The 27,232-nt window shown below is 41.3% G+C and overlaps 2 protein-coding genes across 2 annotated transcripts in view; both read right to left on the bottom strand.

Moving 5' to 3' along the window:
* The window catches only part of LOC117304446, a 230,747-nt gene that overhangs the window by 13,991 nt on the left and 189,524 nt on the right, over positions 1–27,232 (bottom strand). The window contains exons 178-212 of the mRNA XM_033788903.1: positions 26,557–26,889; positions 25,853–26,015; positions 25,254–25,420; positions 24,326–24,655; positions 23,978–24,128; positions 23,095–23,258; positions 22,641–22,856; positions 22,380–22,493; positions 22,146–22,259; positions 21,443–21,655; positions 20,733–20,894; positions 20,067–20,237; positions 19,244–19,570; positions 14,774–14,858; positions 13,770–13,999; positions 13,145–13,351; positions 12,723–12,848; positions 11,706–12,035; positions 10,970–11,176; positions 10,285–10,404; positions 9,494–9,599; positions 8,754–8,980; positions 7,640–7,966; positions 6,803–7,129; positions 6,436–6,636; positions 6,013–6,141; positions 5,574–5,750; positions 4,868–5,023; positions 4,219–4,425; positions 3,649–3,768; positions 3,063–3,229; positions 2,339–2,498; positions 1,660–1,854; positions 738–866; positions 256–399 (exon numbers count right to left, since the gene is read on the bottom strand). Coding sequence (XP_033644794.1) covers positions 256–399; positions 738–866; positions 1,660–1,854; positions 2,339–2,498; positions 3,063–3,229; positions 3,649–3,768; positions 4,219–4,425; positions 4,868–5,023; positions 5,574–5,750; positions 6,013–6,141; positions 6,436–6,636; positions 6,803–7,129; positions 7,640–7,966; positions 8,754–8,980; positions 9,494–9,599; positions 10,285–10,404; positions 10,970–11,176; positions 11,706–12,035; positions 12,723–12,848; positions 13,145–13,351; positions 13,770–13,999; positions 14,774–14,858; positions 19,244–19,570; positions 20,067–20,237; positions 20,733–20,894; positions 21,443–21,655; positions 22,146–22,259; positions 22,380–22,493; positions 22,641–22,856; positions 23,095–23,258; positions 23,978–24,128; positions 24,326–24,655; positions 25,254–25,420; positions 25,853–26,015; positions 26,557–26,889 — 6,702 coding nt within the window. The remainder of the gene's footprint in view (positions 1–255; positions 400–737; positions 867–1,659; positions 1,855–2,338; positions 2,499–3,062; positions 3,230–3,648; positions 3,769–4,218; positions 4,426–4,867; positions 5,024–5,573; positions 5,751–6,012; positions 6,142–6,435; positions 6,637–6,802; positions 7,130–7,639; positions 7,967–8,753; positions 8,981–9,493; positions 9,600–10,284; positions 10,405–10,969; positions 11,177–11,705; positions 12,036–12,722; positions 12,849–13,144; positions 13,352–13,769; positions 14,000–14,773; positions 14,859–19,243; positions 19,571–20,066; positions 20,238–20,732; positions 20,895–21,442; positions 21,656–22,145; positions 22,260–22,379; positions 22,494–22,640; positions 22,857–23,094; positions 23,259–23,977; positions 24,129–24,325; positions 24,656–25,253; positions 25,421–25,852; positions 26,016–26,556; positions 26,890–27,232) is intronic.
* Positions 17,976–18,846, bottom strand: LOC117304445 (dystonin-like). Its single transcript, XM_033788902.1, has one exon. The coding sequence runs from the start codon at positions 18,562–18,564 to the stop codon at positions 18,190–18,192; it is 375 nt and encodes a 124-aa protein (XP_033644793.1). The 5' UTR covers positions 18,565–18,846; the 3' UTR covers positions 17,976–18,189.

Here is a 27,232-nt window from a genome sequence, read left to right on the forward strand (position 1 = left end):
TCTCTACCAACTGAGACATCTAGCCCTATATTAGCGGTCTCCCTATTTTGCCAATATCTTTGTTTGGGGGTGCCAGTCAGAAGCCATACAGCTGTTAACTGCCATGTAGCCAGGGATCACACCCAAATTACGATACAACCTGGGAAGCAGCAGCGAGGGGATCACCTTAAGGGGATGCAACTTTTTATTTCAGACAAAAGCCTATAATTTGATGTTTTTTTTATTTGCGATTGCGAAGTGTGTTTTGTTACGTACCTCTTCCCATCTTGCTTGTAGTACTGTAATCCAGTGTTTGATGACCGTGACAGCATCGGGGTGGCACTTGGTTAGGATGACGTCACCCAGCATGCAGGCCTCGTTCAATCGCATCTCATGGGTCGCAATCCGAGATTTGAAATCCTAAATATAAAGCAAGACAAAAAAAGAGGTGATTTTTAACTACAGAAAAATACCATGTACATTTGACATGTTGATCTGGATATATATTCTAACTGCTCTTATTAGAGCCAAATGAGAATAGCAGGTGTGTGCGGTGTGGTTTTTATTTCTAAGGTGGGTTATAACGACTCCTTTAAAGGTCTTATTGTCTGTGATGGACATGAATGATGTCTGGTGGTAATGTCTTCCAGTCTACGTACGAATATTTGAAGCGGTCTTTGCACTCATTATGTAGTGGCCATTAAGCCTGCAAGCACAAAACCTTGCTTAGCACAAACTACTTGTGGCCAATTATTTACCTGGAGAGTTTGTAGTTGTTCTGTGATGACTTCTTTATCTTCACTCAGCGGTCCGTGGAATCTCAGACTCTGCTCTGCATCAGCTAGCCACTCCAGGAGCATGTGTACAGCCTCGTGGAACTCCTCAGCCTGGTCAAGAAAATAAAAATTTTCAGACTACACTCGCGGAAAACAACTCCAAAATATTGGCTTAAATATACTCCTTTAAAAAAATTAACGATCCAAGTTTTTTCTTAAAGGTATAACACTTTGGTTTTTATACATCTAAAGTTTATCTTTTTCCCTTTTTAATGAACTTTTGCTATTCCTTTTGTAAATTTAGATATAATTCGGTCCTTGGGCTGCGAGTTTAAATGTTTATAATAAACATGACTAATAGCAACAAAAGTCGTGTTCTTGAAACAGTGCGTGTCCTGTCCGAGCAGATAAGAGCACCGGACTCAAGCTCTGTTGCAGCTGATCAGCAGAGTGTGGGTTTGAGTCCCGGCCATGACACATGTGTCCTTTAGCAAGACACTTAACCATTACTGCTGTGTCCTTCAGATGAGACAAAAAGCTGTAGGTCCTGTGTGTTGTGTAATGCACATAAAAGAACCCAGTGCACTTATCATTAAGAGAACAGGTTTGCCCCGGTGTTCCTGGTCTGATCGGCAGCAGATCACCTTTTAAAACCATTACATGGTGCTATAAAGGAATATATCTCATACTTCAAAGCATGACACTTAACCATTGCTTCATCCTTCAGTTTGGACATAAAGCTGTAGATCCCATGTGTTGTTATAAAAACTATCAACACACGTAAAAGACCCCAGAACACACTTATCACAAAGAGAAGAGGTTCGGTGTGTCTGGCAGTGCGTTTATCTTCAATCATGAAGGCTGCACTAGAAAGGAAGAAGAAGAAGAAAGGCGTCACTCTTACCTCTTTCATGGCGCCGTCCAGTCTCTCCTGCATGACGCCACTAAGTTGGCAGACGTTGTCCCACTTACTGTCCAGCTCCTGCAGTTTAGACTTCAGGTGTGATGTGTCCTCGCTTGATTTGTCCATCAGCTCCTTGGCTGATTTATTTACAGAGCGTACGCTGCCCTTGCGGCTGCCCAGGTCACGCTGGAAACCCTGTGGATTAAGAAGGGCAGATTGTATTTAAAATAACACAACAATTAAAATTAATAAGCACTATTCCATCAAGATAATAGCACACTTAAAAAGTATTTAACATCGGAAAAATGAAGTCTTTAGAACTTTACAGAATGTACATGATGTAACATATTCCTAATGGCAGTAGGAGTGTTGCTCCAAATCATTGGCTCAGCTACACATTTTTTGTCTTTCTTCAAAACTTCTGAATTTGGCTGCTGAATTAAGCTGAAACAAAAGCCAAACTATGGTGTTGCAAAGGGTGAAATAATTTGTGTGTCTAAATTGAATTACTTGGGTCATTAAACATAATGGATGAGCAGTTAATCTGCCTGTTCTTATGTCCATTTCTTCAGTTTGGAAAAAGAATTAAATAGAAATAACAGGTGTGAGTTGCCAGAGGAAAAGGATGTTTTTATTTTCGGCTCTTTTTTATGAGAATAAATGATGTCCTTTGTCTTACCTTGTGGGTTTCCATGAGGTTCATGACGGTGTCGATGTCACCATGGACCATGTTGTTGTCAGACATCTTGGGTTCTACTTCATAGAGCCAGTCTAGGAGCGCCTGTAGGGCATCCTTGAATTGGCCACTATGGAGGAGGGCTTCTTCTAGCTTGCGTTGTCTGTTAGAGACCACAAGAAATATAAACTATTAGCATGAGTATCTACGGAGCTGTTCACAATTGTCAATTTGTTTACAAGCACACAAACTGTACACTTTTTCAATACCCCCTCCTCCCCCCTAAAAGTGTACAAAGAAAAAAAAATTCCCCGCACTAATCTACGAAGAAATACTTGATTGTGAATTACATGCAAACCCTGTTTATTAAAGAGCATAGATAATAAAATAAATATATAAAGAACATACACGTGTTAGAAAACATATAATGCCATAATTTTCAGCAGACAAGACGCAGCTTATCTTACTTTCAAAAGGTGAAAAAAAGCGTCATATCTAATGGTGCAAAAAGGACCATGAAGCTATGTTTTTATAGTTCAATTTTTTTTCTCAGAAAACGAAAGCATATGGCGGGCTTTAACCTCCTCCCTTCCAGCATACAGTTTGTGGTAGAAATATTGATTTATTCATTCCATTTCTTTCAATGTTTCCTTTCTTGACTGAATGCACTAATACATTTCAGTAATTCCGATTGTAAGAGCAGATAAGATTTCTGAGCCGGACGTACCTGTCTACAGATTTTCCACAGACCGTGTCCCACTTGTCTTTGAGGTCAGTCAGCTTGCCGTTGATGACCTTAGTATCTGCAGGGTTACTCTTCTCTCTCAGTGCTCTACCGGCGCGTAGTGTAGTGTCGTACATCGGCTGTTTAGCACCCAAGGATCGTTGCAGCTCCTAGCAGGGTAAGACACATACAACATTTCAGTTACAGAATGTTTATTCAAAACCTTAGAGAGGTTTGCAGATGTCTCTTTTTGATTAGTGTTGGTTCTGATAAAAACTGGTGGTTCAGAACCATCACTATTCACATGGTGTTACCGCAAACCTCTCTCAGTTCATGCAAAGTTCCAAACAACCTCTACCCTTGAAGGGACCCATTTATACCACTGGGTGAAGAGAAGCAATTATAGTAAAGTATCTTGCTCAAGGACACAAGTGTCATGACCGGGACCTGAGCCCAAACTCCTATGACTTAACCACCAGAACTTGAATTTGATGCTCTTAACCACTCGGCAATAAGGTAGACTTAATGACATAGGTAGGTCTTAAAAGAAGACATCTAGTCAGTCTTCAGGTAAATAAGACAACCTTACCTTGTGTTTCCTGAGTTGAGTTTTGATGGTCTCTGGGTTGTTACCAACAGACTTGTCCACGTCAAGCTTGCCCTCGGCATCTTCCAACCAGTCAAACATCTTCTTGTACTGATCGGCAAACTGTGAACAAACAGAACAATCATATGTTTATCAACATGAGGGTTTACTCAAACAAAAGCTGGTAGAGTGAAAAACAATTCTACACAGAATTTTCATCCCAGATCTTTCAAAAATGGTGATCCCTTTACTGCCGCTTCTCAGGCTGGGTGTGACCCCTGGCTAAACAGCAATTACAGTTTGAATGGCTTCTGACTGGCACCCCACACAAAGATACTGACAAAATAAGGCGAACAAGACCATTATGGCTTTAAAGCTCAGTTGGTCAACCATGCAACTGTTTGAATGGCACAAATGAGAATATAAAAAAGAGGATGCTTTGAGCATACTGAAGACGTCGAGTTGAAACCTACAATTCTTTTCAAAACCACTCCACAACTCAATTAGAGATTATCATTATATGGTGTTAACGCAAATCTCACTATAAAGTAGGAAGAATAGTTGAAGCCTTACCTGCTTGGATCGTTTGAATCCAGAGTCCAGTTGCCTACTGCGCTCATTGCAGCGGTTCTGCACTCTATCCCAGCGGTTCTGTACGCTGATCAGCAAGTTCTTGATCAGAGTGACGTCCTGTTTCTGACTGAAGTATTTCAGCTGAGTTCCAGTGCGGTCGAGCTCCTTCATGGTGTCTCGCTTGGCGGCGATGTCACGCAAGAAGTCCTGAAGGGATGAAAAATGGTAAAGGAATCAAACAATGTTCCTGATTCTGTAAATGTTTGCCCCAAACAAGGCTCTTGGTGAGGGGCTACAAGATTCAAGGTGAAACAACCTAAGAGGAGCTGAAGGTAGGAATTGATATCTCCTCTTAAAACAGCAAAAGAGTAGACAAATTAAACAATGGTCCTGATTTTGTACAAAGTTTTTTGTAAAGGAAGTTCACCCCAAATGAGTCTTAAGCCACTTTTGGTAAAGGGCTACAAGAAGAAATGTTTTTTAGTTTGTAAGACACCGCTCTAGAATTGCAAGGGTTGTGGATTTGAATCCAACCCGAGTTAACATGCCTCTGTATTTTTTTTCACAGAACTCGGGAAAGTACTGAGAATACAGTGCAAACACACTTCTTTGTAAGGATGAAAACCAAACTTAATATTAACTACAATACCTTGTGATCGCCTATCTGTTGGTTGACGGTATCCAGGATGGTGCTTGGAGGCTTAGAAGCATTCATAGTCTTCTCTGCTGTAGTCAGCCAGCTGATGAAGGACTGTAAGGCATCGTGGAAGTTCTGCGCCTGCGTCAAGGCATCGTCAAGTTTGGTCTACAATCATCAGAGGAGTGAAAAATAACATTAAATGAGAAATGTCCCTAATCAATAGTGTCTGTACTTTCCAGAAATCTGCAAAAATATAAATGAAGCTCATGTCAAAGACAGACTAATAATAATGATAGTGGCTTCTTACAGGTACACAGCGCTCAGGTCCGTCACTCAGTGACGCTCATGGCGCTTCAACATTATTACTCCTGGTCACTGGGCTATCATATTTCATTTTTTTTAAACCATCTCAGCTCCCTTGGGAGTATACAGCCTGTGCTGCCAAATATGTAGCACAATGTAGCGCACTGAGCTAAATCAATCACAAGAACCATCTCTGCCCTCACATGTACTCATGTATACCCCTGGGTGAAGAGAAGTTATTATAGTAAAGCATCTTGCTTAAGGACACAATTGCCATGACCAGACTTGAATTCGATCCTCCAAACCACTCGACCATGACACCCTACAGACTGTGCTCTTTTACTTGTTTTCATTGTAAGGTAACCCATAGTAGCAGTCAGGGATTAAGACCTGTACATCACGCTAAAGTTACCTGTCTATCATTGGCCTTCTGCTTTGCGCTGTCCCAGTTGTTCTGTAACTGCGCCAGTGTGTGGCCAACACCTCCTTCGCGATCAGCTTCTGGTCCAGCCTTGCTGCGTAGCCGACGGCCGGTGTCCATGAGGCGGTCAAAGTTCATCTGCTCTCGAGCCATTTGTTTCATCAGCTCCTAAAACAGAAACAAAAATCATCGTTAGTTTTTTTTACGAAATGATCAAACGATGGTTAAAAAGATTTGCTCAGTTTATGAGTTTGCATAGACATTATTATTTGACGACACAAAGACCACATTTCAACTAAAGCAACTTGCGTCAAGATACATCCATAATGATTCTTATTAACTTTTTAAATATAAAACAAAAATCAGATTTCCGGTTAAAAACGAAGAAATCACATCCCTGAGTTTGACCGATGAATTTGGTGACACTTACATTGTGTCTGTCGAGTTGTTCCTTTGCTGTCTCTGGTAATCCTCCAACAGGTTGGGCTGAGGACAGTTGGCTATCCATGTCTTTCAGGAAGTGCAAGAGACGATTGGCTTCATCTCCAAACAGTTTGCTCTGTAAAGTCACAATAAAGTGGGGAATGAAATGTCTACCATGCAAATCCTGTTTGGTCTCATAAACTGGTTGCAGAAGTGGGATATACTCATTTTCCTGTTCCTGTTGCAGTATTTGATTTAAAAAGTGTATTAAGCTACCAACCAAGAAATTCGCAAATGAAAACAAAGAATTTATCTTATTAAAGGTAAAATTTTAACATCCATTAAGGATTTAAAGCCACAATGAGTTTGCTGTATGGCTCGACTTGAATGGTTGACCGAGTTTGCTGTTTATCTTGATCGACCTTCTCACCTCTCCAAGACTTCCTTCCAACTCTCTCTGCCGGTCCTCGCTCATCTTCAGCAGATTGTGCCACTTGCCGTTCAGGTCATCCAGCTTGTTCTTGATCACTCCAGCTACCTGGCGATTGTCGGCCGAGGCAACGAAGGTACGTCCTGCCTGGTTGACAGAGTCCACGCTGGACTGGTGAGACATGATGTCATTTTGCAGCACCTATCAGTCAGAAAAATAAAAATAAATTGTAAAAAAAAACTTTCTTTAAAAGCAGTTTTAAAGATCAATCTTAAAGATTCAGCTCTTTGCTGAACTTGGATAAATGTCAGGTTTGTTTACAGTAATTTAGTAATCTAATCTAAAAAACAATTAACTCTCTATGTACTTTGTGCTTAGCAAGTTCAATCTCGGCTGATCTCGAGTCACCCATCACTGGTTTCTGCTCTTTCATGTTCTTCTCCGCTCTATTCATCCATCCAAGCAGCTCATCAAGCGTAGAGTCAAGCTGACCCAGAGCCAGTAGCCCGGCTTCCAGCTTGTGCTGCCGGTCAAAGCTGCGTTCAGTCAGGGCCTTCCAGCGACGGTTCATATCACTCAGTGGACCCTGGATTCCTTCGCGGTTCTCAAAGGTGCACTGGGTCAGGAGCTTGTTGCCGAGTTGGTTGACGCGGTCCAGGTTGGGAGTCTCGCGGTCTTGATCTTGCTTGAATTTCTGAGAAGAAAAATGCATTTTTTTGTTGAATTTTATTCTTAAAAAATAAAAAATATCCTCTTTCTCCCTTTGGTGACTGCTTAACCTCTTTCAAAACAAATCTGAAGCCTAAAGGAGATTTTGAGAAATCCTGAAAAATCCTGAGAATAGCACCTGCCTGGTTGAGGTTAATAATCATCATTTAGCAGTCGAAACCGAAATTCCATTCACAACGTCACCCCACAGGTGTTAACCCTCATCATGTTTGGAAAGTCCTCAATTTCAGACTCAGTTTCTATACCGATCACGTTGTTGAGAGGTCTGTGTGCTTCGTTTCCGAAAGGGCAAAGGCACCAAGGCATTTTCTTTTGGGTAAGGATCACCCTATGAGAAAACAGTAAATTTCTACAGGAGCATTTCAAGGGCATCAAGGCAATGACCAAAATGGCATGGATGCAATCGCCTTCTTTGCCCTCCATGAAGTATCTGGCCTGGTCTAGGTCCTCTACTATAATTGAAGTATCTCCGTACCTTAAGGTTCTCCAGCTGCTTCTTGACCATCGGAGCCTCAGTTCCTACTGCCTTCATGGACTCTAGTTCCCCCTCAGCGCTGGTCATGTACCCATCAAGTTTCTTCTTCCCATCCTCAAAGGCCTTGGACAAATTAGTCGCATCGTTCAGGCTCTGTTCCCGGTTGCGGTAGGTCGCGTTGAGGGCCTCCCAGTTTGTGGTCAGCTCGTCGAGACTCTTCTGGACATCTGGTTTGTCGGCGTCTCCGCAGAGGCGGATCAGCTCCTTGCCAGACGACTTGGTCATCTCCATGTCTTGATTGACAGCGTCGACGTCTTCCTTGATGGCCTACGATTCAAAACGATGTGAAAAACAAAACACAACTTAACGAGTGATATAAATTTCTTTTCTGCAGCGTACTTGCTTCCCAAAAGGATTTGTAGAATTTGAAACTTTACATGGTGGAAGTTTAACTAAGCGAGATTTGCGGTAACTCCATGTGAATATCTCTTTTTAAGTAGTGGTGGTTCTGAAACGAACTGGTGGTTAACGACTCAAACGTTTTGTTCAGTATGCTCTGATCGTCTTCAGGAAAATGCTGGACTTCATTGCTGGATGCTGCTTATGTACTGCCTTTTTGGAGACTAGCTTGTCGCTGGGCTTAAAGCTCGGTTCATACTTCCTGCGAATGCAAAGCGAATTTGACGTGACTTTGACGTCACCACCTCTTTTTGCACCAATATTCGCAAGTGAGTTGAGCAGAATTGAACTGCTGCGAATTATTGGTTTCGAATTTGTGACGTCAACATACGTATCGCATTCGCATTCGCAGGAAGTATGAACTGGGCTTTACTCAGAAGAAGTTTAAATCAACCCCCCCCCCTCCATTCTTAGCCTCGCTACTGTGCTTAGCAGCTTATCAAATTGAAACCAGGGCTTGTTTGTATGAGTAGAAAATATTGCTCAACAAATTCCTGCTCAGCAGGATCCGCAGGATACCAGTAACAATATTGTACATGTTACATGGTAGTTTAACTGGTAACCTAACTCTGACAAGCATATGCTTAGCTACTTTTTAAGCTTAAGCAGCTCTATGAAACTGGGCCCAGAAGTTAATCAACAGAGTTAAACCTACATGAAGGATGTCCTGTTGGTCTCTTACAGCTCTCTCTTCAACCGCTGGAGGCTCTGAGTTTGTGATCTGGTCCTGGATATCCTTGATGGTCAGGTTGGTGCTATGGAGCTCCTCCCAGAACCCTTCGGCTGCGTTCAACGCTTCCATCAGATTGCTAGCCCGCTGGTTGGCTGTGCGGACTATCGTATCCCACTTGTTACTCAGCTGGTCCAGTTTGTCTCGCATTTCTAAACAGAATCAAAGAGTAGCTGGTGTAAATAGATTTATTAAATAATGAACAAGGGAAAACTGACTAGATAGGAGTAGGGGTTCAAACTGCAACCGCTGGATTAACGTTCCGGCGCTCTACCAACTGAGCTATACAGTACTATGTTGGCAGTCTTTGACTGTAAATACATTTATGTTGCAAAATGCTTACTAACCAAAAGGACCTATGGTATAAAAATTGCCAAAAATAGTTATTGGCCTGACGTTTTGACCGAAGCAGAGTCGTTCTCAAAGGCCAAGTGGGAAAGACTCTAGGCTTCAAGAAAGATCCTGCTAAGCTCAAAACAGCGGGCCATCAACTAATTTTGGTAAATATATTTATGTAGGAAAACACCAAACAGAGAAGATTTTTTTTTTTTTCCACTTTACTAAACAGTAAGGTAGGATTGGTCGAAGCATAACTAAGAGAGGTTTGCGATAACACCTTGTGAAAATCTCTTATGAGTAGTGACGTGAACGGGGAAAACCTTTACCTCTGATGTAGGCATCGTCTGAAGGTGCAGCACTGATCATATCTTGACCAGCCTTGCGCATGTTCTCCACTGCGTCCATCTGGTTGTCAACCTGGTCTTGTAGAGACTGCAAGAAATACAAAGAAACAACCATCAAAATCAATTCTACATTTCAAACATTTGCTTTTGTTTTGTGAACTCGGCAAACACACACACACGGGGAAACAAACACCAAGCAACAGCCGATCCCTCTCATACAAACATTGATTTAACATCTATGATTATGAATTGCACAGATCAAGACATTTTTTCAAATATAATATCAACCTCTACCCTTGCAGGTACCCACTTACACCCCTGGGTGAAGAGAAGCAGTTATAGTACAGGATCTTTCTCACACGAACCCAAGTGTCACGACCGGGACCAGAAACCACACTTCGATGCCTCAACCACCAGGGCCCAATTTCATGACTCTGCTTATCGTAAGCACAGAATCAGCGCTTACGGAAGCAGGGAATTCTGTGCTTACGGCAAGCAAATTTTACGGGTTAGCGGCGAATTTTGGCCTGGTGCGCATGCATACTCCACGTTACTAGGCATTCTACGCTTACAAGGCTAGCGCAGAAATTCAGCGCTAGCATGTCAAGCAGGGAATCGTGATCGTAAACGCAGAATTCGGCTGAAAGCAGGGCCCAGAACTTGAATTTGATCCTCCAAACCACTCGTCCATGCCACCCTACAAAGGTGAAATGACAACGGGGCTCGATTTAACCATGACTTGAAAGACTCATCACCCACAATGCGTTTTGTACCTGTAGTTTCTTGCGTTGTTTCCTGAGGACGTCCGGTTCGGATGAGATGGATTCTGGTTGAGCGAGTTTCTCAGCTGTGATGTTCAACTGCTCCAAGGTGGAATCTAAATCCTCAATGAACTGTATGGGGGACAATTAAGACAGTTAGTCAGATGGTTAGAGGTTCCTATTTAAATGCCTAGTGAAGGGAAGCAATTTATGGTTAAGTGTCTTGCTGAAGGACACTAGTGTCATGACCACGAGTCAAACCCACACTCCGATGATGCCTGCAATGTCATCTTTGAGAGGGCAAGGCCGAATTCATTTTCAAAGGGCACTTCCATTGGAGAATCTTACAGTCTATAGGAAACTTTTGAAGGGGCACCAAGGGCCAAGACCAGGGGCACATGGCCTCCAAGGCCCCCCCCCCATTAATTCCAGGCTTGACAGAGACCAGCTCATTCTCTTTTTCATCCTTCACCTTTTTGAACTTCTAGTTATGATTTACCCTCTTGATCCATCCTAGATACTAAAGTAGCGTTTTTGTTTGTTTTTCCTGTAAAAAGTTGCCACCACGTCCACACCCTGTCCGGCTATATTTCTTACAGAACGTAGTGATAACATGTTTGCTGTTGTACATGTAGGGGCTTAAACTACAAATAAAAGTAAAAATAAAGACAAGGAAACTCAAGTGTGGATGACTTACCGTGCTAGTCCTTGAGAGAAGATCAAAGAGTTTCTCTCCTCTGCTATTGACATCTTGTTTGACGTTCTCGTAGCGTGTGTTGTCGCTGTCTACCTTGGCTTCTAGTGAGCGGGCTCCAGCTCCTGGGCTGATCTTGCACAGCTCTGGGGCGATTCTGTTCAGCTTGTTGATGTACTGTTGTTTCTCGTTGACGGATTGGTTCATCAGCTGAATAATAAAAATATCAAGGATTGTCAAATTTTCTGAAAACCTCTTTCAAGACTTATAGAATGGGTCAATTTGTGACTGAAATCAAAATTCTCAAAGATCAAAAATAAAACTTTAAGTAGGATATAAAACTTTGCATGGTGGAAACAACACTTAGAGAAGTTTGCGGTAACACCATGTGAATATATCTTTTGAATAGTGGTAGTTCTCAAAAGAACCGGTGGTTAAAAAAACTTTTGATACCACGCAATGATGTTGTAGATGACAAGCACTTCCGGTCGTTTCACTGTTTCAGTGAATTATAAAATACCATTTCCAGTATTTTGTGTTAGACTGTTTTATTCATGTCCCATGGGGAACGAAAATCAATTTTAAACTTTCTTGTATGATCTTATAAATGTCGAGTAGTTTTTGTCAGACAATTTCATCCATGTCCAAGGAAAAATTTTTTTTTAAATTTTTTTAAATAAAACTAAATTTTAAACTTTCTTGTTTGAGATTATTAAATGCCCAAAATTGCTTTCCTCACCCTGTTCTTGTCGACTTCTTTCTTGATCTCCTCGACATCCAAGCCTGGTGGACGAAGACTCTTCAAATCCGACTCGATATCCTTCAGCCAGCCTGTCAGCTCCTCATGGGTCTCATTGAAGGACAAAGCTAGCGGCAGGGCTTCCTCCAGGACCTCAACGCGGTCAGCGGAGGCCGTGGAGAGGGCATCATACTTCTGCTTGAGCTGCTTCAGACGGTCGTCAAGTCGTCGACGCTGGTTGGCATCGGTGGTCTGCTGGAGGAGGATCTCGGCTGCTCCGATGGTGTCTTGGATGCGACTTGACTTAGAATTGATCTCTCTGTCTAAGGCCTGCATCAAAACAACAAGACGTCAATGTTTTATTTGTCATATAAAGATTACGACCTAAGATCATAATTTTTTGTGGCGTGTTGTGGCCGTGCCGTGTAGCTCACCAGACCCAAGCTCTGGGCCCAATTTCATAAAGCCTGTAAGCACGAAAGCATGAAATTGTTTTTTTTGATAAAAACAGGATTATCAACCAAATTTCCACATGATTTTCAGGAATAAGCAAGCAACAGCTTAATACCAGTAACAAGCAATATGCAAAAAATGGAAATTTGGTTGGCAATCCTGTTTTTATCAAGGAAGAAATTTCATTCTAAGCAAAATTTTGTGCTTACAGGCTTTATGAACTTGGGCCCTGGTGTTGTCATCAGCAGAGTATGGGTTTGATTGCCAGTCATGACACTGTGCCCTTGAGCAAGTCACTTTACATAAGTTGGGAAGGTAGTGCATGCTGCTCGACCTGCAATGCTCCTTGTTGATGATACCCATGCCTACATCCTTACAGGTTGTGAAGGGGGTAACCCTGTTTCAGCCTTAGCAGTAGGTGGCAGCGTGCCCCTGGTGGCAGTTGATCTGGGTCAATAATTCAAATCAGTAGCCATCCAGCCTTGTGAGGTACAATGTAGGCGATAACTTAAAAAAAAACAGGTTTAAAAAAAAATAATTAAAGATGGATCTGAGGATCTTTACCTTGGTCTTCTTGAGTTGTTCTCGAACTCCGTCGGCGTCCACTCCGACTGTCTCCTTGACATTGTTAGCTAAGGTTCTCTCAGTGTCATTGATCCAGGCTAGTAGGGTGTCCATGCTCTGCTCGACCTTAAATTCCAAATCAAATAAAAGATTATTATTCACTTCAAATCTACTTTGCCTCTTTACCAATGACAGTGCTCTTCTCGATAGTCTTCCCAACAACCAGATTTCCCATCTTCAACGCCTACAAACGACCGCAGCATGTATTCCTGTTCTATCACCCCAATTCTGAAACAGCTTCACTGGCTAATAATAATAATAATAATATTGAAGTCTTATATGGCGCACGTTTCTACCAAACAAGGTACTCAAATCTTCCTTTCTCTCAATGAGGGGGGTGGGGGAGAAAGTGATGTTATTACCTTCTGTGCTCCTTCTAGCATAGCACTGAGTCGATACTCAATGTCCTTTGTTTGGGCGCAGAGCTCAGTGAAGCGCTTGTTAGCATCGCTGCATTGCTGGCGGACCTCTGCAGCTCCTTGTCCTGGACTGATGGCGATGAGTTTGTCTCCCTTCTGGTTCATGTCATCGATGACTGGACGGTGTTCGTCGATTCCACTTTGTAATTTCTGCACAAGAAACATGAATAACGTAAGAGGCACAGCACTTTCCCTCTGCTAAGGGGCACTTCTATGGGGACAACGCAAGTTTGTATTGGATCCTTGCTGAGGGCACCACAGAAAAAGCAAAGGCACTTAAGCCCAGTTCATACTTCCCGCGAATGCTAAGTGAGTTTTGACGTCACAGGGCTGTTTTCGCAGTGAATTTTTTGAAAGAGTTGAGCACAGCTTTACTGTTGCGAATTATTCATTGCGAATTTGCAAAATTCGTATGGCATTTGCATTCCTAGGCTTAAGCTCTTACTGTGGGTGGCAAGGGTTATTATAAGGCCTGTAGTGTTACTTTCAAATGAAAACATCACATCGGCAAAAAGTTTGACTGGACTTCCAAACAATTTATGAAATCGTAGGTGAGTTTCTACTTTACCTCTTGAACCGTCTTCTGCTGTTCAGCGGGCACTGATTGGTCGAAACCTCTTACATCTCTCTCAGCTTGCGTGATCCACTTGTCGACGTCGCTCTGGATGCGATTGAAGTCTTGGGTGAGTGGAACAGCTTGCTGGAGCTGAGACAGTCGGTCCTCGCTCTTCTGGCAGATGTCGTCGTAGCGATTCTGGATCGTGTCGAGTTTCTGTTGGACATCGATGATCTCTTTACCTGGGAAAATTGAAGACAAATGATGTTAGGTTTATAGGCACTCGACACCCCTGGTAATTACTAAAAAAAAATTGTTAGCATAAAAACAGACTTGGTAACAAGCAATGGAGAGCTGTTTATAGTATAAAACATTGTGAGAAACGGCTCCCTCTAAAGTAAAGTTTTTGAGAATGAGGTAATTTCTCACTCAAATTTTAAAAAACTCACGCCTGAAGCCTTTTTTAGGCATCTGAAAACACACAAATTTGCGCAACAAGAGTGTTTTTTTCCTCACTATTCTCTTGCAACTTTAACACGCGCAAAGTTGCCAACACTTGCATCTTGCAATCAGGGAGATTTTGTACAGCAATCAGGTAACTTTTTAGAATCGCACTCAACATAAAAGTGACAAGATTTCCATGATCGAGAAGATTTGCAAGTTTGTCCATCAGAACATGGTAAGGTTGGGTTATTTTCAGGGAACTTTCTGCAGAATCAGGGAGAGTTGGCAACTCTGCAAATAGCAACGTTGCAGGAGTATTTCATGGTGGTTTGGATTGATAATGTTTAATGCTTTTGTGCATCAAGGGTGTTCTGAAAATAACTGTTCTGGCTTTTAACTACTACCTTGACGGCAGATAGAAAATCGGCCACGACTACTACTCTTGCTTTAGTGGATCAAGGGGACTTCTCGTTATTAACTTCACTACCGCTGAGTGAGTTCTCAACGTTTCAACTAGGTTTCTCTAGTCATCGGCAGGAGACTGAAGAGTGTGATAGAATTTAGATTTTTACCTGTGCACTGTTTGAGAAGATCCTGACCATCTTGAATGACCTTGTTGATGTCAGGGCGGCGAGACTGGATTCCATTGTGAAGTGTCTGAAACCAAGCATGGATTACAAACAGCGTTAACATTATGTTAGACTTCCTCTAAAACACAATCTTTCAGATGTTGAATCTCATGTGAATATGTTCCACTGTGACAGGAGAGATTCTGTCCCCCCCGGAGATTCTGTCCAGCGTGTGGCAAACTGTACACAAAACTTCTTCTGATAGCGCCCTCTTTTGAATCATCCTCCTTCAGTCCACGTTAATTTCCCGTATGAGGGACAGAATCTCCAGCGGACGGACTTCCCTGGGATGCCGACATACACGACAGGCTTTTACACAATTGAAAAAAGGTCCCACAAAGTTTTTCTTTGTTAAAGTGGGTCCCCACAAGGGGATTTGCTTGAAAAGGAAATATAAGAACATGTGACACCAATTTGGCAGCCGGGGCTGCATACTCCTAAGGAGTTGAGATGGAATGTCTGAAGCTGAATGACAGGGAAGGGGAGATACAGCTGCTTCGACAATAGGTTTGAAGCCCAACTAAAAACCAACATTACTTTATCCGACTTCATTAAACCTGCAACAAGAGTACAGTAGGATTTGCAAACTGTACAATAGAATTTATGTTTGATAATGGTGCTTTGTGTATCCCAACGCCACCGTTCTTCTATTGCAACTGAAGTACATGTGTATACTGCTCTCTATCAAACCAAGGCACCATTGATACACCGAAATAGCTTTTCAAGTTATTTAAAATACCTGTTTCATGCAAAACACATAAAAATTACATCATTCCAAAACATCATAACATTAAAACACAGAGAGTGGAATTGGTTATCACAACAACCAAACAGTCAGTCACAACTTAGTAATAGTTAATCATTATGTATATTAAGTTATTAATATTATGTGATCGATGATTTATGAAGGAATCGAACAACAAAATCAAGACGAAATGTAATCAGATATAACACAGAACACAAATAAAATACAAGCACAACGATGAATGGTCAAGCACACCTTTGGGCACACATTTTGGTCTCACTCGCAGAAAAATACAAACGTTAAAATGATTTACTGGAAACAAACCAATTTTCCCCCACTCTATTTGTACACAGAAATAAGTCAACATGTTATCACCTTTGCATGTATTTTCATTCTGATCACGTAAACATGTTTTTTGCCTATCATTTGACCAAAGGTTTACTTAACATTTTAATAAACCCTGTTTAGCATTATAATTAAGCTATAACTTAGTTTAATTACATGTAACTAGAAGGTTTAAGGTTTATTATGCTATACCAGTTTTAATGTATTTAAACCAAGTTAAAAATGAAGAGTTCTTTAATATAGATAACTAAAAATTAAAGGTTAATAGTTTAAAGACTTATGGATGGATGAATATGTGGATCATTTAAACTAGTCTAAATGTATTTAAGCCAAGCTTTAAAGGCAATGCCCCATATCCAATGGTCTAGAACGGTCAAGTTATAAACCACAATTAGTTAAACAGTTTACAAATATTTAAACCAAGTTGAAGACATTCCACAGGTTACAGAAACGGTTTAAAGACTCATGGTAGTGAGGATTCATTAAATCGGTTTAAGAGTATACAACCGAGTTGAAGATGTATCATTCCAGTTGAAGATGTGACATTCCACAGAAACGATTTAACGACTCATGGATCAAAGAAAGTGAGGATTCATTAAATCGGTTTAAGAGTACTTAACCGAGTTGAAGATGTATCATACCACGTCATGGTGTTTGTCAGTGATGGTTAGTACCCTAATAGCATTAAGCATTTGAATCCTGGTAGCAGTTTATGAAATGTTAAAAGATCTTCTAAAGAACAATGACTGAATTTGTTTTCAACGTTATTTTTTAACCAAAATTTTTAGCACCTATTAGTTAAAGAAACTCAAGTTGTCAAAAATTAATAGAAACAGCAACAATTGCTACTTGAATGCAAGGCTACTTAAGATTAGTTGGAACTGTTAGATTGTATCCTTGAATGAAGACTAAGAAAGCCTTATTGAAACTGGTTAGTTCAAAGTCACACTTCATTTCAATAGTAAAGACTGTACACTGCTGTGAATAAAGTGCTATTCACACGGCAGCAATATATCTGGGGTCCCTTGCTTAATTTGAGCATGGTTGTGTTATGAAGCCATGTTTGACAGGCAAGAGAACTTGGACAGTAGCACAGATTGTTGTCCTTTCACACGAGGTACATTTTTGTAAAATTTTACAACCATGCTACAGCTTAGCAAGGGACCCTTGCTAAATTGCTCTCGTGTGAAAGGGGCTTATGACAACATATTATCCAGAATCAAAGTTGCACAAAAACGGTCACAAGGAAAATAACCCATAACCATTATTTGCAAAACCAGTTGTGAGCACAGGGCTCAATTTCATAGAGCTGCTTATTCACAAAAAGCAGCTAAGCACAACTAAATAGCGCTTACCAGGTTACCAGTCAAAATACCATGAAACAAGCACCATCTTTGACTGGTATCCTGCTCATTTGTGCTTAGCACAGAACTGGTTGGCAACATTGTCTGCTTAAGCAGCTCTATGAAATTGGCTCAAGATAATAATTTCTACAGTAAGGATAGGATCAGGAGCAAACAGCAGAAAAATCACCAGACACAGCAAACCATGTGAGCAGTAAGTTCCCATTCCAGTATATAACCATTCACCACAATATAGGCCAGCAAACCAATGTTTAGAAAACCAATAATTTTAAGAAAGATTTTTTGAGCCAGTACAGAGAAGGGTCCAGATAATGAATCAAGAGTTAGGGTCACTGAAAAGAACCAAGTGCTTAAGTAGCTCTATCTATAAAAATGGGTCTTGTTTAGAACTATCGGTGCAGTGCCACCAATTCACTGACCGATCCAGTTAGCTCCGACATCTGTTATTCCCATTTGTCATGCATAAATATTCAAAATGGCATACATGAGCAAGGTTGAGATAAAAAAATTCACATCAGCAGTGGAAACAGAGGGTAGAAAAAGATTCAGAAATGGTGTTTTGGGACTTAGAATTAGAAATATGTATGGACACAGGTTTACAAATAGAGAGTACTTAGGAGGCAGGTTTTGTATCAAGATTTCAAAACAAGCTGAAACAACAGAGATTGAGAGAAACACCATAGAGGGGAAAGGTCGTTCTTCAAGTAGGAGAAGCATTTGGAGGAAAGAAGATAGAAGGTGGGGTAGATTAACACTTCATTTCCAATAGAAGGGATTATTTCAGTCAGTTCAGTTCAGTCAACCACATGATTAAAGTTAGAAGCCTTCGGGCAAACACCAAGTCCAAAACCACCACCAAAAAATCACTGACAACCAAATTCCGACAGACGATATTCGAACATCATCTACTGTACCATATGTTCGCTAAGCTGTCTCTTCGTCACCTCCGGGTAGATGGATATCGGTTGTTGCTTCGCTAGACTCCGCTCCGTCCCCGTCAACCAACGAAGCAGGGACGCTTCCCCACACCCAAAGACCTCTTTACTGGCCAAGGCGTTGGACAACCTTCCCTGCTTATCGGCGCTCTTGTCCGCCAGCGCCTTGAAGCGACTGTTGAGGTTATCCAACCGTGATCGGACAACCTCACGCTCCAGGGGGACGGAGATTCGGCACAACTCTTCGCCATTTTGGTTGGCTTTATCCACACTGGGTGATTTGAGTTTCACCTCTTGGGCCAGAGCCTTTGAGTTAGCATGAGGAATTGAAGGAGATGGCATCATAATAAATAAATAAATAAAAATTAAGCTGGTATTTATAAAGCAACTTTTCCCGAGGTTGCAAAGTGCTAGGATGTGTCCAACACAGATGGAAAAAAAATCAGTTACATGTTTATTTCAAACATCTCAAGATTGTTGTAAATTAACAAGAAGTCTTAAACCATTTTAAACATATCTGGCTCTAGATACAGTATCCCTTCATCATTAGCAAATGAGCGACTTTTTTAAACAAAGGAGATGACATTTTCTTCATATTCTAATCTTTGTCGTCTCCAATGATAACATCTTAATAGCTACACATGTAACAGACACACATTTATATCACAGTTTCAACCATTCTTGCAATGTAACACAATGATGTATACTATACCGTTGACTTCAAATACTGTACTTATTACAAATCGACAGTGCTTTTTGTAAATGCACAATTTCCTATTAATATTAATTCCAATTTGCTATTAATTCAACCACTAGTGTCTCTTTTTGAGATATCTTGCTTAGTGAGTTGTATTAAATATTTAAATACCTATAGAGTGATTGCACATGACAATGGAAAGGTGCACGCAGGTACGCACTATGTACGACTCCCAGCCAATGATAGTCTTTCACGCGTGAATTTTTTTCTTTTAAACTCATGAGATTTGTTAAAAAAATGCTTTTAGAACCCTAAAAATCGCCTTACCTGTTGCTGTTGGATCTGCTTCTGTATCTGTGCCTTCTCCGTGCTGACAGGCTCCTGCGACACCAAGCTCCTCTCCGTCTTGTCCAGCCACTCCACTAGCGGGTTGATCTGCTCATGGAACCCCTTGGCTGTCTTCTCCGTCTGCTCAAGCTTCTTCCTTCGGTCGCGCACGGAGTCAACAAGCGCCCTCCAGCGTCTCTCCAGGTCAGTCAGTTGCTGTTGGATGCGAGCGCGGTCTTGGGTCTCGGAGACTCTGGAGAGCTGTTCGCCCATCTCTTTTAGGGCCTCGACACTTGGTTCTCGATCGGTGATGAGACGGTCAAGAAGCTGTTGAGAAAAAGAGAAAGAAACGTTTGAATTTATCCTTTAGTATCAACGGATCCCTCGGATACTTTTTAGCAAAAGCCTTCCCTGGTTCTTAAGCTGTGTTCCCATTAGACAATTTTTTGTTTAAGTACCGCAACTTTTCTGCAGAATGACAAAATTAAATCCAATGGGGACGCATGGTAAACTGCCCTCCTTGTCAACTTAATGCAATCGTAATATAAAACTAACAGGTCGAAAGAGGTTGCGTAAGACTTCCGCGCAGCCCAGTAATTTAACGGGGCTGCTAAAAAATAAACGGGAACAGCTCTGAGCTGTAAAGCTACCGTGACCACGCTGTAAAACGCTATGTAAACATCACAGAATATACAGCAGCATTACACCAATCACAGTAACTTTACGCGTTGCAGCAGAAGAACCAATCCACTGGGATTACGGCTTTACTCCCTCCCATTCCCTTAATCCCAAACCCCCTTAATCTCAAGGCCCCTCGTCTTACCAGTTGTTCAGCCAGCTGAGCCTTGACCACCTTGTAGTCTGAGGAAGCATCCTTCTGGTGTGAGACAAGCTCCTCTGTCTCTCCGATCCAGGACATCAAGCTGTTCAGAGCTTCCTGGAACTTGCCGCATCGGAGCAGGCCCTCGTTCAGCTTAGCCTCACGGTCCGAGTTCTGCAAAGCGATTGCAATAATTTGTTTTAAGAGAGGGTTTGCAGTAACACCATGTGAATATCTCTTTTTTAGTAGTGGTGGGTTTGAAAAGAACCGGTATGGGCTGGTCGTCTCCAAGAGAATGCTGGACGCTGTTGCTGGATACTGCTTATGTACTGCCTTGTTGGGGATTAACTAGTCGCTGGGCATGGCTTGGTGGTGCCTGAAGGCGGAAACTAGATAACTAGTTCATACACTACTTCTGATTTCTATTAAATACAAACTTTTTCTGATAGAAACTTGCCACATCTTGATGTATGGTAGTCTTTCAATAGACCTTTATCATTTTGCAGCTATCTTGATTTTCTCACATTCAAATTAATGTAACCAAACCGAGGCTGGAGGAGAAATAGTCTGGTTCCTTTTTGTACAATGAATATTAGCATTCATTACTGTATAATGCAATACAAGAAACATGACCAAGATGGTGGAAGCATGATAACCGTTTGAACTTACGGTGGTCTTGAGCTTATTCCAGCGGTCATTCATGGCCTCCAGATCCCGCTCAAGCTGGTTGGTGCTGACTCTTGGGGCTGCACTCTGGATCAGGTTCTGTCCGACGCGGTTGGCTTCACGGATCCTAGGAGCTAAGGTGTCCACATAGTTTCTGATGTAGGTCTGCCACAAAAAAGAAAGAAAAAAAAAACGTATTTGGAAAAAAACCAAGCAGAGACAACAAGATAAGACAAATTGTTTCATCAGGACTCATAATCTTGTCTGACCCATCTCACCCCCATGTAGCGTAAGTTTTTATTAAGTCGTCGGGGGATCGCCTTTTGCAATGGAGAATTAAAACACAACGCTGTCCCAACCGCAATGAGTTTAAGTTGTTGTGCTTTTCCGAGTTGTCAGTTTTAAGGACTACTCTAGTGAATATTCAAACCTTGTATATAAATAACTGTTATGAATTCTTTTTAATCCTACCTTGAAAATATTGGTACACTCTATATTCACTCTTTATTGTATCTGTTTAATCCGTCTGTCTGTTTATTGTTCTAAGATGTTGGTGCTTTGTCTGTACTATTTGAACTAAGGCCAGTTTAAGTTTACCCAGTGTGAGATAACAAAGTTCTTATGTTATCTTATCTTTACAGTAAGTGAATCTTGTGTTTGAGAAATGTTCCCGATTCCGAATCGGAAAACAGAATCGTAGAAATTCAACATACCTTGAACTCCTTCATCTGCTGTTTGACCATCTCCACATCAGCGCCAACCGGTCTCTGGCTTCTCTGCTGCGTCTCAGCTTTCTCCAGTCCCTCTTCTACATCTTGGATGATCTGTTGCAGAGTCTTCAGCTTGCCTTGTGTCTTCTCCAGGTCACCCTGTCTGCTGTTGGTTCGCTCACGGACGCGTCCCCATCGCTTGTTCAGGTTGTCCAGCTAAAAGATGCACAAAAGGAGCAAATGCTATAGATTGTTCTTCTACTAAGATAAAACACGAAGAACCCAGGCGTCTTATCACAAGATACAGTAAGCAAGATTTCTCTGGGTTTGGCAACTTTTGAGCTCCGATGTTTTGTGAAATGAACATACATGTAGGACACGCTAGCCTGAACATCTGACGTCACACTTTGAGGCTCATGAATAATGCCAGAGTACTGCTGTTAGCTTACGTCAATCCCCATCCATAATCACCTTTCACCTACATTCAAATCACATGGAGATACAAATGCACGCTGCATGCAGACGGCCGAAAGTGCAGCCAACAAACATCACCTCGGACCAATCAAAACACAGATATAGAAAGCTTACATCACTGCATGTTTATCCAATGAAATCATTGTATCCAATGAAATCACTGGTTCTGTGAAACCAATACCTATCTTTGCGGATAAAGACAGGGGACCAGTCTAAAGGCATGCATACAAACCTGATCTCTGAATCCATCGGGGTCGGTCATGTACCCGCGGTCGATGATATCGCGAAAGCTCTTATCAGCACTCAGGAGCGCCTTCTTCAGGTCATCCAGGTCATCGTTAAATTTCTACAAAAGGAAAAAAACCAAATAAATAAGCTTTAAGATTACACCTCATTTATTGAGTCAGCAGGAAATGGGAGGAACAACAGCCTAAAAAATATTGGACAACAAAACATTTGCTGGTACCTGTGTCTCCTCAATCTGTCCACTGACAGTTGGCGAGTCTCGAGCGACGGGTGAAAACCTCTCCAGCAACTCCTCTGAGTTCGTCATACGAGATCCGATGTCATTCAACAGCGTCTAGAAAATACAAAAAAAGGAGATGAATGATGGTTCATAATGACTTCAAGTTAATGTATTTGGTTTGCGGTAACATCATGTGTGTATCTACTGTCCAGTGCTTATTCTTGCAGATAAGGACAGGAGAACATTCTACTGTTTAACTACCTGGAAGGCTTTGACTTCTTGACTTCCAAGCTCCAGCTGGTTACGTCTGTCACCAACCATAGCCTTCAGTCTCTCATAGCGTCTGTGGACTCCATCCACCTCATCAACGATCTGTCCAGTATCGGCGTTAGAGGGCGCTGCAGACATGAGATCACCGCTGCGATCCTTGACGACCGAGATTGTCTTCTCGATGTTGTCCATCTCGTCTTGGAGATTCTACGTTTGAAAATGTTGAAAATCAGAGGTTAGACTGCAGGACTTGCATTCACGTGGTTATAGGTTCAAATTCCTTCCAAGCTGATTTCACAATGACTAGAATAAGTATAGTCAACTACTAAATCTCAACTTCTTGATTTGTGCAATTCATAATCTTAGATATTGGAGATTCTAAGTTTGATATGTTTGAAAATAAGTAAAAAAATAAAAAAAAATAAAAAAAAATAAAGACACATACCTGGAGTTTGTCAAGGTTTCTGAGATCTTTGGATCCCATGATGTCATGAGAAGCGAGTTTCTCTTCCACATTGGCCAAGGAGTTCTGTGAGTGGTTGATGTTGTCTTGGAAGCTATTCAGCCTCTCAGACAGGTCCTCAAGGACTTGCAGTTGGCCGTTCACATCTAAAGAATAAACAAAAATAAAAGCATTTGTTCAACGAATTGAAACCAGCTTTTCTCTGAGCCGTCATTACTCACAAAAGAGATTTCTTACATGGTGTCACCGCAAACCTTGCTTAATTAATTTTTTTAAGTAGTTCCCGTTTGAGTTTGAAGCATGGTAAAGTCATTGAAATAAAACCAAAGTAGTCGGGCACCTATTCAGTTCAATGAAAATCATAATAGATAGATGTAATTGCACACAGGGAACATGGCGTAGACGGTGACAGCATTATGAATTTCTCTTTCAAAATGTTTGTTACCAAACCTCAATATTTTCAAAACACTTCCTCCAATCAGTCAGCATCAATTCCAAAATTAACGATAGTAACAGTGTTGTATATTAGGTTTGCGGTAAACACCATGTGTATCTACTTGCTTGGTAGATTAATGTATGTTCTTTTGAGAACTTGTCTTGCTGTATGTTTTACTACTGGTGAGTAGATTTTTGGAAAGTAGAAGTAACAAATGTTTGTTATGGAACCTCGTTACTTTCAAAACACTTCCGTGGTAGATTATGCTCTTTTGAGAACTTGTCTTGCTGTAGAGTGGATTTTCAGAGTTGAGTTTTGGGAATTTGGAAGACTTCTCTACTACCAAGGAGCAGGGTAACTGAGTTACACTGTGCTAACGAAACAAAAGTTTTCTTAGTGATAACAGAATATCAAAGAAGCCATTTTTACTTTTCTGGAGTTTCTCCCATCTGTTGTTGACCACTGACACTTGATCTTTGACATACGGATGGTCTACATCTGTCTTATTAATCAGCTCTTTGGCTGTCTGGTTGACCGCGTTGTGATGGTCACGGTGATTCTCAACATCGTCACGAAGTTGCTAAAGAGAAACAAGAGAAAACCAAATTGTAAAGGTTTGCATAGACGCAAAGCAACAACCATGAGAACCCTTTTTACAAAAGGTTGGCACCCGAACTTGCCGACGAAATAATTTTGTCCTGCATTTCAACTCTTTGGGCCATGGTTCAAATCCCACCACAGCGAATCATCATTAGGAATTCCAACTGAGACACATACCTTGACCACTTCGTACTGTCTCTTGACAACATTGGGTTTCATCGTCACCGGTCCCAGTGATGACAACCGGTCCTCAGCACTCCTCAACCATGGTTGGAATTGGTTCAGCTCGTCCGTGTACTGTTTAGCTGTTGTGTTTGCGTCTCGCAACCTATCCTGTCGCTGAGTAGATTTGTCGTTCACACCAGACCACTTCTTGGTTAGGGTGTCGCGTTTGCGTTGCAGAGCGGTCTTTTCGGGCCCCGCGGGCGCTTCCTCGGTGAGGTTGTCCATCTTCTCCACCATGCGGTCGTAGGTGTAACCCTGCTTGACGATTTCCTTGGGGATGTCCTATTGGTTGTGACAAGACATATTCAAAATAGTAAGAAACGCATACATGTTGGGCTCACCAAAAATTAACTGGAATCAAGTTTTGCTCATTCACTGTTTTTTTTTTTTTTTTACAAAGGGCCGCCATGGACAGCAGTGCTGGGCGCTGATCAGAGTTTACCCTCATTAAAGATGTGTATAAATAAATAAATAAATGAAAATTGTATGCTCCCTTTAAATTTGGGGTTTGTTTGCATATGGATGATTTATTTTATGATCTGAATTGTTTTAATATATTTATAAAATATGGTGTAATAAATGAAGGCATTTGGAAATAAATTTGAAATACGGCTCCAGTGAACATAAAATGAATACTCAGACAGTAGTATTTATTACATAGTGTATTTTTTTACCACAGTATAAACATATGTTTATTGGCGATAAAAATATCTAGTCCGAATCAATAAATTAACTCAATTAAAAAAGTTCTACTCAATTGATATGAATGTCAAATGGTTTTTTCCATGTCCATAAACCCAGAGTGATTTCAAAACTTAGTAGGTTAGTTTCCCTTGTGGTTTATTACTTCAAACTGAACGTATGATAATGCTGCACTTACCTCATGCTCAACCAGTTGTCTTCTGAGTACGTCAGGCTTAGCCGAGATTGGTTTGGACGAGGTTAACTCTCGTTCTTTGGTGTCTAGCCACTGTAGCATGTTAGTATTGGAGTCCTCAAAGTCCTTAGACTGCAAGAGGGCTGCCTGTAGCTTCCCTTGTCTCTCATCTAAAAAACAATAATAATTTAATAGATGTTGAATTTGCTTTGGGATTAAGAATATTCAGTTTGGCTTTAAAGACCTGCTTGAACGTTGAGCCAGCTCTAGCAATGTAAAGGTCATGGGTAGAAGTCCCATGCGAGTGATTTGCCTGTAAATTATTTTTCACAGAACTTGGGGAAAGTACCGATTATACGATGTTTCACACACATCGGTGTCGGAGTAAAAACTATATTTTATTGCATTTTGTATTTCTCTACCACATGTACTGTATTCTGGATTTCTTCCTGGCTTAGGCTTACATTTGAATTTTGGATATTCTACATGTGTTTGTTATTGCTTGTATTTACCACCACCATGAGCACTTTTATGGATTTTTGGGTCTATATAAGTTTTCATTGTTCTTATTAACACATCTATAAAACCTAGTATTTTTATACCTAGTTTTCTGCTGAGTTCTTGGTACGGAGTCTTGACACTCTCTAGTTTGAGGGTGACTTCAGCCTTGGCAGTCGTCTCCGGGTTGAGGGTAGTGAGTGTTCTGTGGGTGTCTGTCATGGTTTCCACTGCAGGCTTCTTCCTCTCTATCTCTCTCTGTAACGTCTATAATTTGAAATCAAAGCAAGAAACGGAAAACATTTAGACTTATCAAGAGGTTAAAGAGACATGAGGAGAACTGGGGGCTGCTTAAAAAAATTCTAAGCATGAAGTACGGTTCATACTTCCTGCGAAAGTAAAGCGTATTTTGATGTCACAGCCCTGTTTTCGCTGTGAATGTTTCGCTGGCGTTGAGCACAGCTCAAAATTCGCATTCGCGTTCATATTCGCTTTCGTAGGAAGTAGGAACAAGGCTCGAGTTTGTTAATCATCGATCAGTATTGGAAACAAGTTCCAAATTATTTTGGGGCTGAACAAAGACAAATTTACTAAAACAGAGTTTGAACCTGCAACCCTTGGGAAAAATGCAGGCGCTCAACAAACTGAGCTATCTAGCCCTATGTTGGGGGTCTGCCTATATTTATCAATTGATTTGTTTGGGGGTGCCAGTCAGAAGCCTTTGGGAATTACTACCAACAAACAAAACAATTACTAATAATAAAATGAATATAAATAATAAATAAATAAATAAATAACAATTAAATACCTTTGTCTCCTCCATCTGTTGTCTGACTACATCAGGGTTGCCGCTGATGGGTGTCAGCGTTGAGATCTTATTGCCAAACTCAATCAGCCAATCGGAGTTGTCCGCCAGAATCTCATGGAACTTCTCGCTCTCCCTTGAGACGTCGTCGATCTGCCCCTCTCGTCCGTCCAGTCTCTTCTTGACCTCATCCCAGAGGCGTTGAATCTCGACCAGTTGGTGCTGGATCGGGGAGTTGGTACGGGTGCGGGAGTCTTGCTTCTCCAGGATGGACTTGCCCGCCTCTTTGATGTTGTCCATCTGTCCTTCGTGGGCATTGAATTCATCTTGGAGGACCTAAGAAAGTACCGATACAAAGTAAGTTGTGGTCAATTTCAAGCCATGGCCTCCGTTGCCCTGGTCTTGGCCTTGGTGCCCCTTCAAAAGTCTCATAGACTTCAAGATTTCCAGTGGAAGTGCCCTTTTACAAAATGAAAATGGCCTACAGGAAAGTTCTTCTACCTTCAGTGATTGGGGGAATTCCAACTTCGATCCTAATTTGTTTGCGAATAAAAAAAACATTGTTAAGCCAGACTAATCTCTGACCTCTCTGAACCCTGACCTTTCAACACAGTAATGCAGACACCTTAAACAAAATAAACACACCTCACAAATAAACACAAATATTATTTGAAAATGT

This window comes from Asterias rubens, chromosome 21 (assembly GCF_902459465.1).
Source record: "Asterias rubens chromosome 21, eAstRub1.3, whole genome shotgun sequence".
In the NCBI taxonomy this organism is placed as follows: domain Eukaryota; kingdom Metazoa; phylum Echinodermata; class Asteroidea; order Forcipulatida; family Asteriidae; genus Asterias; species Asterias rubens.

What these genes read in the sequence shown, in the direction of transcription:
- LOC117304445 (XM_033788902.1), bottom strand. Translation starts at nt 18,564, where the DNA reads ATGATGCCATCTCCTTCAATTCCTCATGCTAACTCAAAGGCTCTGGCC.